This window comes from Pagrus pagrus, assembly GCF_965226575.1.
Source record: "Pagrus pagrus genome assembly, chromosome: 7".
NCBI classification, from domain to species: domain Eukaryota; kingdom Metazoa; phylum Chordata; class Actinopteri; order Spariformes; family Sparidae; genus Pagrus; species Pagrus pagrus.
This window is the reverse complement of record NC_140191.1, coordinates 1156358-1171918: the sequence shown is the minus strand read 5'-3', so window position 1 is coordinate 1171918 and position 15561 is coordinate 1156358. Positions and strand designations below refer to the sequence as shown.

Below are 15561 nucleotides of genomic sequence, written 5' to 3'. Positions count from 1 at the left end.
TCCCGAGCCGAACCCAAGGCTCCGTATCAGAGCTGATCTGGACAGGATTTAATGGATCGTATCAGCGAAAATAAATCTACTGCAGAAACATCTCACTCACTGTGAGAGGGAGAGTGTGTTAATGTGAGAAATTATTGATTGGACTCTCGTCTGGTTATTCTCTCTCTCTCTCTCTCTCTCAGTAAAGACAACATTCAGGAAGAAGCTTCTCATGTTTAACCGGCGCTGCTCGTCACTTTCACAGATCGACAAGACAAACGGTGGCAGCAGTAAGTGAGTAAACTGATGGGAGGCCAAAATAAGACTTGGCTGTTGTCGGCTTCGAGCGCTCGGCTCTCTGACGGCCGGCATCTGGAATCTGCCAAAGATTGTTTATGAGTAAAAGAAGCACCCGAGTGTTTTTCTGGTCCCAACATCTCCAACAGAGTGAGACATCTTTTGTCTAGCTGATCGCATCATGTCGATTTCAAGAGTTGCATTCTTCCAGTGATGTCAAAAATATTGATTTCTTGATCGAGTCTAGAGTCTGATACTTGATTTTATTAGAAAGTAAGATTTGGGATATCGATATCCGCCAAAAGAAATTTTTATTGCAATTACTCCTCAAACGTGGAAAGATAAATAACAGACGCTGGATATTTTACAGTTTAACAATAAACTTAATTTCCAAAATGACATCAGTGCACTGAAACAGTCAACTTACTGGGAGTTTAATAAGTCTAAATTATCCGAAGCATCTTTTTCTGCATTATCATCTAAAATAAAGTATTTGAGTGTACTGGACAACATATCCACGAAACAAATCGATCTAATCTAATCAGTTTCGAATATGAAACCATTTAAATCCTAACTTTCTATCGCATCAATACACTAATACTGGCTGGACGTTCTCGCCTCTCTTCTTTCTGACCGACACACATTATTTTTAAAAGCCCAATCAAAAGAGAATAAATTGAATATTTCTTAAAAAGTGTGAAATTGAATAATTACTACTACTGCTGCTGTTTCTCTGCTACTTGCCAAGAGCAGAAGATGTTTCTCGTTGCTGTTACAGTCTTGTTATATTTATCTTCTAATAAAAAATCTAAAATTTTCTTGCCCTTATTGTCAATTTCTCCCCATGTGAATATCTACTCGATTGTATTATTGTAAAGTGAGAACACTACTATTCAGTCACAGCTCTGAGCTGAAGATGCTGTGAGCGTTTTCATTGATGGTCCTCGGATCCGTCAAACATCTTCAAACAACCTGAACTGAACTCTGGTACACTGGCAGATTTGAGATGCTTATTGTCATACATGAAGATGATTATTTCCTTCCAGCGGGCAGAAGAAGGAGAAGACCAAAGACTTTAGGTCCAGAGGAAGAGGAGGCAGAGGAAGCTGACGGCATCCTGGCAGCGTTTAAAGACAGCAGGAAACAAAGGGACCGCAGCGCCGTCAAAAACCCCTCAGGGTTTAGAAACAGAACAAAGACGCTTTTCACTTTTCCTCGTGATGAAGAGGAAAAAACTTTCACTACTTTGTCAGCTCATGTTTCATGTCACTATGAAGAGTTATTTAAAAACATTACAGTGAGATTACTTCATCACTCTTATCACAGCTCCCTCTTCCTCCATCTTACAAAACTGAGATTTCACTCCCAACTGCTGTGAGTCTGCATCGTCTCACAATTTCAGGAATTTGGCAAATTCGACAGATCCAAACATCTTTTAAAGTTTGCCTAATTTTGTCTGAAAAGAAAGTTTGCACAGTTCAACCATCACTGTCCTTTTCCCACAGAAAACAAACCACTGAGCAGCTGCGACAGCTTGTTGGGACCTCACGTCAAATAAAATCAAACCGCGACTTCAACAAATCAAATTCTTTACAAATTTGGAAACGTGTGTTTTAAGCTTTGTTTTCTCAAGCGTCTCAGGAAAAGTTGACTCTAAAACACCAACAGCAAACAAACTCTCTACCTAAACTCAACCTGCTCTCATGTGAAAGTGTCTGGTTGAGGTCTTCAGCAGGAGGTCCACAGAGTCACTGCAGCGGTGATTCAACAGTGTTCAGGCTCTGCGTCAGCAGCGTACCCGAGGCAGAACCACATGAACTGTTCAGCTGATACGCACACTTCAGTACGTGTTGACTCGTCACAGGTCACATCTTCGTCTCAACATCGATCAGTGTTATCGCACATCACATTTTCCTCATATCGTGCCGGCCTAACGCTCTCCAAACTGAACTGTTACTCAGTGTAAACAGCTCTGCGCTAAACTCAAATGACTCTTTTGTACATTTTAAAATATTGTGACTGTTCAGTCCTCAGTGTTGGGTGACGATGATAAAAATCTACCTGCCAGGATGTTTCTCCTTCCTCTGCAGCTCAACAAGTATTTCTCTTTGAGACACAAAGACTGAATCTTTTATCGAGCAGCAGGATGTCTGAGGGTGGGCTTCAGATCATCACATGTTTTGATCCCTGGACTCAGCGAATAAATCTCCTTGTGAGCAGTGTGAGAACGAACCTGTATCTCTGTCCTGTAGCTACAGAGGTGAGTGAATTTCAGGTATTTCTCATCTACTTTCAATGTTTTTACAGTCCGGGTCTGAAGAGGAGAAACTGTGAGCAAACGCTTGGCGGTTTACTGGACAGTCGAACCTGCTGCAACCGAAACTGACGAGTTTTCACCTGGTGGATTTTAGGAGACACGCAGCAGCTAAATGTGATAAACAAACGGAGTGAATCAGCAGCAAAGGAAAGAGGTCAGCAGTGACGGTAATGACGGATGTCATGTCGTTAATATGATCACCTGAGCTGCTCCGGCCTGCAGGTTCATGCTGCTGCCACACAACACCTGAACAGACACAACCTGACTGCAGGTGCAAACCTAAAACTGTTTTCACAGCTTAAACTGTCAACTATCAAGACGGATTTCCCCTTAAAAATAAAACTGCAAACTGCAGCAGAGAAAACAAACATTAGTGTGTAGAAAACGAGTTCAGTGGGAGAACAAACGTCGTCTCATCTCTGAAGACGAGCCGAGAACTGATCAAAGAGGTTCAGACGGCTGAAAACGCTTCTTAAAGTAATTAATCTCAGTTTTCTCTTCCATTATAAGCCTTAGGTACAGCACCGGAGCTGCACCTCAGCTGAGTGAAGGTAAAATCAATGTAAATCAATGGCTCCTTTAGACAGTTGTTGTCTCTGAGCTTTTTGGTTGTTGTTTAGTTATCATGAGCTCGAGCTGTCAAATGTTTTGTACACAGATATGATAATAATAACGACCCAACATGAAATTACAGATTATATTAAGATTAAATTTATTATGGGCAATTTATGACTGATTAACAAACTGTTAAAAATAGAACCATTTTTTTAAAACGTCTCATAATATGAAATATTTGTGACTAAATAGGCAACAACCTGAAAAAGACCTGGTAACAGGACCAAACCCCACGACTGTCTCCACATTGTGGTTCAAATATTGCTAAATTAATTAATGAAGAACGTGACATCACCGTTTTCCACCTGGACCCCGCCCTCCTCAGACCCACGAGTTCACTCAGGACCACATCGCTCAGTAAGAAGCGGACTGAAGAAAATATGGTTTCAGTCTGACTGTTGTGTGGTTGTTGTCTCCAGATGGCAAAAATCTAACTGACAACTAAAATCTCATCATGACCAAAACCTGGAATAACATCCAAAAACATCATGCTGGTGCTGGATCAAACAAAAATCTGTTTGACCCAAACTTTGCTCTGCTATGTATATTATTATGTGGGTCACCTGTGGTCGGGTCGACGTGTCATGTGGCGTCTTCCTCACTTCTCTCAGCTCTCTTCACCTCCACTACAAGACAATAATCCAGCCGAGCATTAGCCAGACTCAGTTAGCATTAGCTGAAACACTGGTAGAATCCAGGAACCACTCCCATCTATGCACATCGGACAAACTTTCGTTAACCACATAAAAACAAAAGCAGCATCTATGTCCGCTGCTGCCTCGGTGCCTTTGAGCAAACGTCCGTCCTCAGATTTATAAAGCTTCCTGGAGAACAGTGAGGAGTGATACAGCCTGGTGAGGTGAGATGAGAGGCTGAGAGGATTGTTTCTGATTGGGATTGACTGGAGCTTAAAGGAGGATCGACTGACACCTGCTGCGCCCCCTGCAGGACGGGAGGGCGGCTGCAGTCAAACAGTTCAACACTGGATGGAAGTTTAACCAGCAAACACAACTGATGACATCAGTTACAACAAACTCCAACAGACTGACAAAAATACAAATCTGATGTTTCAAGTCTCCAGATCATAAAAACAATCTTTGTGGACTGAGAATGACTTGAGACAAAAATCATCAATTTATAGATTTTAAATCCTTCATGTAGCCAAACTGTGTTTAAGATGAAATTATTAGTAAATTAAAAGGTAACTGAATATTGTTTTGCTCATTGTTCTTGTATTAAACATCCCTCAGTTCCTGCTGTTAAGTGACTATTTGTTTTGTGTATTTTCAGGGTTGATACTGATAATCATTATTAGTAATCTTTACTGTAATCTCACAGAACTTGACACGAATCAGATCCAGTTTCTACGAGCTTCCCTTCACATCAACACACGAGGCCGTCGTCTGCAAACAGAAGAACTACAACACTTTTATTAACTAAATCAACCTTCATGAAGAATAAAGCAGAAGTAAAGAACCTGTTTTTAACAAATGAGGCAAAGGTTTAGATGAATGCTGCATTTATTAGTTGATTAATAATTAACAAATTAATCTACACTGTGATTGTTTATGTCAGATATACACTATATGACAGTCATATAGTAATTAAACTGATCGTGTGATCTGACGTGTCAGTCAGTTCAGGAAATGACAGAGACTGATTGGTGACATCGTACGTTTCCTTTGTGGTTTTTAATTAGAGCATCGCGTCGTTTGTAGGTTGTAAAAGGTGAAGTAAACATGAACAGCTGATCACACAGCTGATCACTTCCTGGAAGAGTCCCTGTGTGACTTGTTTTTACAGCAGTTAGTACGAAGTGTTTTCTTGATAATTAGCAAATGTTCCTTCATGAGCCGACAGCATCATCCACCAAACAAATACACACCACACTGATTATTGATTCTCCTCAAGAGCAGAACATACTTATTGTCCTGTTGAATACAAAAGTCAAATGTAGATCGTAAATGATTGTTTTGTCTTTTCTGTTAATCATTTAACAGATTTATGTATCGACCCTTCGACGGGTCCTAATCTAACAAAGTCTGTCACATGCTGGTGTTGATGTGAAGGTCATCGGTTCTGCAGGTATTTGGTCTTAAATTAAAGTATTGGACACATTAAAATGTTGACCTGATGATGGCTGATGCATCCAGTACATGTCGAGATATTTCAGTCTGGATCAAAATGGAGTGACCGACTGACAGACTGACAGACAGACAGTTAGTTTTTCGTAAAATAATCCATTAGTGGAAAGAATTGCTGTGTTTCCTTTTGTCGCCACAAAAATAAAATAAAATTAGCTCGGTGTGTCTTTGCATCCTGCTGCTAAGCAGGTGGCTGCTGAAGGTAAACCTACAGTTGTGTCAGTGCGCACGCGTAGTGATTAATTCAATGTAGCGAGATGGCAGAGAGGACAGCGATGACGTGGAAGTCGTTGTTTTGTTTTCATTGAACCAGCTGTCCATCGCTGTCTGCCTCTGCACAGTTCACCGTCAGACTGTTAGCTGAATAAAGAGCTGAGCGATTCATAATTATTAAATTCCCAGTGAAGTTGACTGCTTCAGTGCACTCAGGTCATTCTAGATGATAAAGTTTATTGTTCACCTGTAAAACATGCTGCCTCTGTTAAATATCTCTGTTACAAGTGTTCATGGCAAAAATGTGTATTTATCAGCCGGGTTTTTTTACTCCCTCATATCGGTTTTGGTCCCGACACCAAAAATCGAGTATCGTTCACGCTCCACTGCCGACTTGTGCTGAGAGACGAGAATTACTCCAGTAGAACTGAGCAGGTGTTTACAGGTGACTGGCTGATGGTCCAGACACACTCCAGCCTCATTTGACTGCTGACGCCATGCAAAACAGAGAGAAACAAACAGATGGAAAAAACAAATGGAGTCCTTGGACAGGTCTCTTCAACCTGTCCTCATTACAATCTGCAGCCTTTATCATCATTTCCCAGCAGTTCCAATTAGATCCAGGTCAAACTCTATTAACGGGCCGAGAGTCAGTGTGGGCCGAGTGCCAGATCCCTGCAGAGACGCTCGTTTGTCCTCGAGTGCTGCACTCAAACACATCAGTGCTATAAAGCATGAGAGTGAGAGGTGAGCAGCAGCAGACAGGACGTGAACTTTAAACATGGACACAGAGTAACGGCTTTATCTCCAGGATCCAGACAACGAGCGGCGACCGTGACCTTACAGCTCCGTCGACTCCGCAGAGGTGAAGTGTTTGTGCAAGAGACGCGTAGACTTTGACATGCTAATGTTAGCTTCAGGCACTCCAGCGTGCACACTGCGATCCGTGAGCTCACTCTGAAGTAAATAACGTTACATTACTGTGACAGTTTTTAGACTAAAACAACTTACATTTTTTTACTAAATCATATTCAAAGAGACAATTTGTGGTTCAGTGTAATTAATCATTAATTCTGTTTGGTCTATTTAATATTATAAAACAGTCCAACGCAATTTACCAGAGCCCAAAGTGTCGTCTTTAAATGTGCTGTTTGTCTGAAACCTTCAGATATTCAGTTTACTGTGGTGGAAAACAGAGAAAGGCACCAAATCTCTCACATCGTAGAAGCTGGAAACAGATTGTTTGGCATCATGGATTGAAAAATGACTTAAGCAATAAATTGACTGAAATCTGACTGTAAATCCTTTTTAGGGCTCAACACTCAGTGTTGAAAAAACAGCAAAGTATCAATACTTCGACAGCTGGAGCCAATATGTGTGAAGCTTTTGCATTAAGTTTCATTTTGAGATGCTAATCGGGCTGCAGGATGTGGTAAAATGATCATATTGTGATTGTTTTTTATATATATTCTATGATTAGTTAGAATGATTTAATTTTTAGTGAACAAACTATTAAAATCCTGATAACGTGAAAATTTGTTGGGGTCTGAATCAAACAAACATCTGGAGAAGACGATCAAACCTGCCAACACTTCCCACTTTCATGAGAGTCTCCCTATTTTTAACACTTTCTCCTGATTGGCAGTTTCTCAGGAGTGTCTCAGTTTCTTGTGGGACACGTGTCATGATATTTCAACCAAAAGCTGCATGACGCTGGAAAAAAATATATTATTTTGATATTTGGTTTTCTGCGATAAACATTTAAAAAAATATCGAAAACTTATTATTTTCACCAGATAACATGAATAACTCCATAGAGCCTGTGTACATGATGCCACCATGGTTACACGACAACATTGCTTCGTACTGAACGTGGTGCTGCAACGTTAATGTTCAGCTTCCCACGAACAAACACATAAAATGTGACAGAGCGGAGTTATTTGTCCTACCTCACGCTGCTCATCCTGCGATGCGACTATTGTGCACATTGTGCTGTTGACACTGAAACGATATATTGTGTAGCCCTGCTGGCAACCCGACCCAGAGGCAGCGGCGAGCGGGACCAAACAACCCGGCTTGATGTGCGTCTCTTTACTGCGCTCGCTCCGCTCAGTTTGCAGCTGAAAATGGATGAAATGGCTCCAAAAAGGAAGAAATACACGTCCAGTTTTCAGTCAAAAGATTTTCTGTGAACCGTCCTCTTGTCCTCTCTCTGCAGTCTGCAGCCCTCGATCACTATGTCCTTCCTCCCGGCAATGATGGCTCCTCAACACACCCTCTCTTTCAATATTTGCACAAGATATTGTTTGTTTTGTTCACTTTGTTTTTTGTTTTTTTTTACTGGAAGCTATGGACTTAAGACTAACAAGAAGTCATTTTACTGTCATGCACATATATTTGTTCTCTTAATCATCAGCTGTGGGTGTTTTTGGAAACAGGGTTTTAGAAAAGAAGTCTCTCCGTCCACACGAACGTTTCAGCACCGTTTCAGAAATAATCAGCGTCCACACACCTGAAAACACAGATCTCCTCAATGCGCCAAAATGCACAGAATAAGCTTTGTTTGAAGAAACACCCTCAACGTGTGGACTCGGCCCTTTCTCACAGCCGGATGTTGGCAGGTGTGAACAGGATTTGTAGGTCAGAGCATCTCTGCAGCACCACACTACTTCAACTACTTCATTTTAACACTGTCTGATAAAAGTCTACAGTGCAGGCGGCTTTTTTTGTCTTTTGCAAGCTACAGACAGAAACACATCCTTCATACATCATGGCACCCAAACTAAAAGCTGACTCAGCAGTCAGTTTGTGAGACTGTCAGCTGACTGGACGAACCAGGTGAACATAAACAGTGAGCCGGAGGCTTCACCACACCTTCAGCTCCTGACCTGCTGGACTGCATGCCAACTTCCTGCCGCCCACACACACACACACACACACACACACACACAGTAAATAAACACGTTCATACACAGAAACGAGCTTTAAAACGTCGTCTAATCAAAGCTGAGATTTGAATCCAGCTTCTCAAACCACAGCGCTGTAAGCTTCATGTATCTTATCATGTTCAAACAGAGCTGAGTTCACCGACTGACGCTGCCGGCAGGTGAAGCTGACGTTAGCTACAGCACAGAGCTGTCAACGCCTGAAAGAGTTTATACAGCAGCTGTTGAATAAATGAGGAATCAATACAGTTTGAGGTCATGATTATCACCTCTGCCAGGGAGGTTATGTTTCCACCCGTGTCGGCTGGTTGTTCATCAGCACGATTACACAAAAACTCCTCAACACATTTCCACAACAACTGGACAGTTGATGTGTCTCCGCCCAGAACAGGTGAGGATCCAGAACAGGTGAGGATCCAGAACAGGTGAGGATCCAGAGTATTATTCCACATCCTGATGACAAGAATCAGGCCTGTTGAAGTGGCTCTACCGAGTGCTGTTCTGATATTCTAGCAGTATCTCATCATTTTTCTATGAATACCTACTTTAAAGTTGACTTTCAAAGTAGAGATGGAAAAAATAATCGATTAATCAATTAGTTGTCAACTATTACATTCACCGCCAACTTCTCTGATCAGAAATCAGTTTGAGTCATTTCTTAAGAAAAACAGTAAAAAAATTCTCTAATTCGAGCTTCATAATGTGAATTTATTCAAGAGTTTATCAAACACTTGTGACAAAGATATGTAACAGAGGCAGGATATTATGTATACATGTGTGTGTGTATAATATTTTACAGTTTAACAATAAATGTTGTTTATTGTTTAAAGTGACATTAATGCATTGAAACAGTAAACTTCTCTGGGAATTTAATTATCAGATATTACTTAAATCATCTTTTTCTGCATTATATTATTTTAAAAAAAAGTGTTTTCTATGGTGCATGTTGGACAACATATACGCTGACACCAATATATCTGTGACGGGCCAATATCAGACAATAATACGAACAAACTGATATATTTTTCGGGCTCTTGTAAGCAGGTCATATACTAGTTTTTATGTATTTGTTTATGGGAAGCTCACATCTTATTCTAACAAAGTAGTTCAAGTGAAGCGCAGCCTTGATGCACATCACGCAGCAGTGACTGTACTGTACTGTACTGTACTGTACTGTACCGTGGGTCATCAGAGCGGTACAGATCCAGTTTCAACCTTTCAGAGCCAACGAGATCTAAAGAATTAAGTTAAACTCAAGATAATGGCTGGCCTCCTGCCACAACGGCTGTTAAAGACACGCTCGGCTCTCTGCTGGTGTCCATTTCTGCTCCAAAGCGACCAGCAGGAAGGTCATGAATGCCTCGTTTATTAGCAGCTACGACGTGAATGTCAGCTGAGCTCCGGTCCAAACGTTCATGAGGTCGGTGATCTCTAACTCACTCCTCTGATTTAACGAAGGCTACGGTGAAAAACCAGACTGAGGCAAAGTCGGTCAAGAAACGCGCGATCAACATCAATTTGGTTTTGGAGAAAATCTGTGACATGAACTGGGAAAGTTCTGGGTTTTGGGAGAGTTGGCAAACTCGTCCACTGGAGACGTGAAGGAGTTTTATTACTTGTTAAAAAAACCTGCGTATACAGTCACAGTCACACTAATGGTGTTTGTAAAAGTGGTATTTGTCATTTAAGGCAGTGAATGAAGTCTTTGGGTTTTGGAAGCAGTTTGAAGACGTCACTTTGGGCTCTTTTCTACAATTTAATAGATTTAACAATGAAAATAATCATTAGCGGCACCCCTGGTAGAAAACAGAGCATGTTTGGTCTTTTTGCTTTATTAATGAGTCAAAAGATGAGCTAATGCTCAAACTTGTTGACGAGTAATCCGTCCACAGCCCTGCTGGGCTGCGACCCGTCGGTCTTGTTTACAGTGAACGGTTCAGAGGAAGGTCCGGCAGGATTGCAGGGAAGCAGTGAGACGATGTTAGCAGACGTCAGCCGCTGCCAACAGACCGACAGGCTGCTGTGGAGGCCGTTCATCGCCGTGACCCGACCACACTTCAGCAGAGGGAAGCAGCAGAGTGTGAACGAGAAGCTGAGAGGATGCTGCTCCCACAAATAGGTTATCATGAGGAGTGTGTTTAACTCCAGCACCTCCACACACATCTGTCCTCCCCCTCCTCTTCCTCTCTTTGGCAGGTACACAACAAGAGCAAACACACCACGCTGCGCCCGGCGCTCCGTCTCAGGATTAAATGACACCATTTTTTTTATGTGATTCATATCCTGAACGCCGCCTCACATCCTGGTTATGGTCTTATTATTCAGGATAAGCTGCTTATAGGTGTCTTTGTGTCCCACGCATCAGGAATACACAACATGTTAGCATGGCGACAGAGCCAGTACACACACACAAACACACACACACAATAAAACCTATAATTATCTGCTGCATACTGGACTTTTACAGTGTTTTCCAGCATACAGCTCAGTTATAAAACAATAATCATCTTCAGCTGCAGTGTTCTCACTATCATTAGTCAACACGCTGCTTATTACTCTCCACTGTCAGACTTCTGCTAACGGCTCTGACCTCCACGGTGACGCTGAGTGCTGCTTTTATCTGCTGCTCGATGAAGTCGTGCATTATTTAGTATTTAATATGTCAGAATAATAACAAACGCTCATCGGAAGCCATCAAATCAAAGTGATGTGTGAAAGTTTAACAGTCAAATCAAACACACAGAAGTGAAACGTTCACATCAGAGCAGCTGAAATACTTTTTCAATTATTACCTGATAAACAAACACATTTAACAATTATAACTGTTATTTATTTAGAACACATTTTAATCGATTCATTATCTGACTGACGGGATGAAGACTGTTCACCTGTCTGACTGACAGGATGAAGACTGTTCACCTGTCTGACTGACAGGATGAAGACTGTTCACCTGTCTGACTGACAGGATGAAGACTGTTCACCTGTCTGACTGACGGGATGAAGACTGTTCACCTGTCTGACTGACAGGATGAAGACTGTTCACCTGTCTGACTGACGGGATGAAGACTGTTCACCTGTCTGACTGACAGGATGAAGACTGTTCACCTGTCTTCTGTCACCTTCTGTACTGATTTCAAAACCTCCATCGCTTCACTACATGAAACAACAACAACCTACAAGCTGGCAGCCTACACACTGAAACTGGAAGTCACTCACACCAGCTGGCTGCTGCTGACGTTACTTTTAGCAGAGATTTTATAGCCAGGGTTCAGCAGCAGCCTTCAGCCTGTACAGGAAGTCACAGCAACACGCACATCCTGTTAGAGCTGATTCTGATTGATTTAAATGTGATCAGACTCATTGATCAGTCTGTACAGTCTTCAGTTGTTATTAATTAAGACACCACAGTTTATTAAAACTCTACACACATCTGTGATTTCTGTTCATGGATCAGCCTCCATTTCACATAAATGTTTATAAATCATCTGAGCAGGTCTGCCCCTCTCAGGCTACATTCATACATTAAATACATTAAAAGTCAAACACAAAGGAAAGAAATACAACACAATAGTTTTCATTATTGATGTGTCAGATATTCATGCTGTCTGGGCTTCACATCTGAATCCTCACATCCTCACAATATGAATGTGAAATCTTTAGTCTCCACACAGCAGAAGAGCCCGAACCTTCAGAATCAGACGAATAAGATCAAAATCTCCATTTCACCAAAAATAAAAAGTTTCTACAAAACATCAGAAAGTTGAGTCAACATCTAAACCAATCAGCTGTCAGATCAGGTCAGTGGAGAACGACTGCAGCGCCTCGATCCCGTCAGATTACAGTAGCCCACGTGTTCATGACGTCAGCGCAAGTTGGGCTCAAGTCGGACACAAATCGGTTCTGCACAGAACCGACTGATCGAAGTCTAATATTTTGCTGCATCCTGTGTTAAACGTTAAACCTCCACAGACGTCTGTGATGTTTAATGACAGAACGTCGCTCGTACAGTAAAAGTCAGCGAACACAAACACATTCAGAATAATGTGAATAGTTAGAAGGTTGTAAATCTGTGTCTTTTAAACACCTTCAGCACAACAGATATTGTTTCATTTTAAACACACTGTATCAAAATTGTATCGTAAACCTTTTGAGAGCATTGTAAAGAATTATTATCGCTGATTAGGGCCGGGGAATATTTTATATTATTATCACGACATAAGTTATATATATTTTGCTTTCAATGCTTCATTACAGTAAAGTGTAATTTTCTGAACCAATCAAACTATTTAATTTTTCCTCATACTTACTCATTACATCCAAATAACTTTGATTATTTATCAATAAACTTTCCCATAATGTTCTCAAAACATCTACATTGACGTATTTGCTCGAAAACATAGTGATGTTTTCATTTTGTGAACTCGGTCCGAACATTTACGAAGAACTTTACAAGAGGGGATTTAAAATGAGTGAGATATATATCGTATATCGTGATATGGACCAAAAATATCGCGATATTTGTGACTATAAGCTCTTTAAATTCACCTGCATTCAGTGAAGTGATTTGAACTGATAATAACCTTCAGTGTCACACACCAGGTGCACCACCTCCACCTGCAGCATCACACACACACACACACACACACACACACACACACACACACACACACACTCAGGGGACGCTTATGTTCACGTTAGCCTCGGTTAGCCAGCTAGCTAGCAGCGCCGGCGGCTAGCTGCTATCAGGTTCGATACGACACAACAAGGACGGGCAGCGAAGTGACCGACAGCGAACATCTGAACTCGGCCAACAACAACGGAGCCCGCTGCCCACCACCCGTCCAGCACCGTGTCAACACACAGCAATGTCACCAACGAGCTAACGTTAGCGTCCCCCGGTGACAGCAGCAGGCTAACGGCGGCTCACAGAGCTCCACTCCGGGACGCAAACTAACCACACAAACCTGCCGCCTGCCTCACATCGCGGCGGGCTGCCTCGCTCCGGAGGTTTAGCTGTTTAAAATGTGTTTGTTTCATGGGCAGTGAGGCGGTTTCTGTCTGAGAATGACTCGTAATTCTCCAGGAGGAGTGAGTAAATGTTAAACTTACCAGCAGCTCCCGTTTCTTCAGCATCTTCCGTGAAATCCCACCGCGGAGCGATTTTCTCTGCCAGAACACAGTCCACCATGTCAACGCGCTGACGCCAGCCCGCACAGCGCTTCCGGGTACGCTTTCAAAATAAAGGCAGCGTAAACCGGGGTGTGCCGGAAACAATCCGCTCTTTAACATCTTTTTATTGTTTTTCTTTTATAGTTGTACATATTTTATAGTGATACTAATAACTAGTACTTGTAGAAGAAGTAGCTTAGTTGGATTTGTTTGGTTGGATTTCATTGAGTGATCTCTTCAACTGTGACTGTTTATTGATTTATTTGGTTCCTTCATGTTTATTCTTATTTTTTTTCTTCTTATATTTATTCTATTCTATGTGTATAAAAATAAGATGAAAACATCATAATGTATAGTATTAATTGTATTATATTCGCATAATCAGATATTGTACGTTATATTACATATATACTGTATATTATATATAATGTATATACTCATAACTGGGCAATATGATTGAGATAAATATGAAAATAATGAATGTATATCTTGGACAAAGACAAAAAGTGATCATTATTATATTTAGACAAGTTCAGGAAAATGATTCAGAGTAAAGGTTTCGACCAATAAGGAAGCTGGTTAATTATCATTCAGTGATTTATGGAGAAGAGGAGATTAAATAAGTTTATAAATCTGCTCGCTCCTTTTCAATATATAAACAAAGTCATCCAGTGTTTGATCATTTCTTTTGCTTCAAGTTTTTCATCATTAGTAAATATGTTTTCTGTCTGTCCGCTTTAAATTGTCTTCTTTTAGTATTTGTTTTTTGAACTCTCCATTCAAAATAAACATTTCAATCAGTCAAACTGCAGCTTCTGTTACTGTTGAAATCAACAACTGTTTTAATTTCAACAGAAATCTAATGTGATCCCTGAGCCCAAGGTAAATAAAACTGGTAGAGACTTTATTTATCTGCTTTTTTTGTTGGTCAAAATCATTTATACAAAAAAATTTAAATCATAAATGTAAAATCTTAGGTTCAAGTGTAAAATCAATAAATCGTGACTTGTGAAACATTTGGAATAAATAAGTCAATTTAGAAATTGTAATCTAACAACCAACATCACATCACATCCAGCCGACACATTTTTCAATGACATAGATAACAATCCCAACTAAAAGGGTAATTTAACAGCTTGATGACGGAAATCTCTGATCAAGTGGATAATAAGTGGACTTTGAGTCGGGATTGTTTATAAACGACGATTTTCTCGGCCGGTGACGAAAACCATCACGTTTTAAATCACTAAGTCTACGCTTTTAATTTGAAACCCAAACCTTTCAGCTTCCTGTTATCTTCCGGACAACTTGACAGACGGATAGCGGCTCGATGCCAGAAACTTCCTTTTCTCCAAGCAAAGATCGTGTCACAACACAAGATGACTCACTCGATAAGGAAGAAGTGACCACGTCCAGTCAGCCAGACTAATACTGATTTTTCAGTCTCTTAATTAACAAATGTATTCATTTAAACTTTTTTTAAAAAAAATCAATTACGCTTTTAATGGAACATTATCATCATATTTGATTATTTTATGTATTGAATTTCTAAATGTAAGATAAATACATTTTTTAATGGATTTTTGAGGAAAGAATTCTGATCTGGTTTTCATTTCATTCTCACCTAAAATCAAATACGTCTCTCTTGAAAAATAAGATGATTCTCTTTGGTGCCACAGTGTTGCATACTGCTGCAGCTCCTCAGGTACAGCAGATCAGATGCTCTGCAGCTCCTCAGGTACAGCAGATCAGATGCTCTGCAGCTCCTCAGGTACAGTAGATCAGACGCTCTGCAGCTCCTCAGGTACAGTAGATCAGACGCTCTGCAGCTCCTCAGGCAGGCAGGAATAAGATTCTTTCTTCAGTGTCTTTCAGCAAAATC

At 40.8% G+C, this 15561-nt stretch overlaps 1 protein-coding gene across 3 annotated transcripts in view; it reads right to left on the bottom strand.

Moving 5' to 3' along the window:
• atp2c1 (ATPase secretory pathway Ca2+ transporting 1) overlaps positions 1-13721 on the bottom strand; it is a 42088-nt gene extending 28367 nt beyond the window's left edge. Inside the window, exon 1 of one of the 3 annotated variants that reach the window (XM_084357839.1) lies at positions 13620-13721. In XM_084357839.1, coding sequence (XP_084213965.1) covers positions 13620-13643 — 24 coding nt within the window. In that variant the 5' untranslated portion in view covers positions 13644-13721. Of the gene's footprint in view, positions 1-7514; positions 7652-8779; positions 8932-13619 lie in introns of those variants that run through there. The other 2 variants (XM_084357840.1, XM_084357838.1) reach the window with 2 other exon arrangements.
• Positions 13722-15561: the final 1840 nt, after the last annotated feature.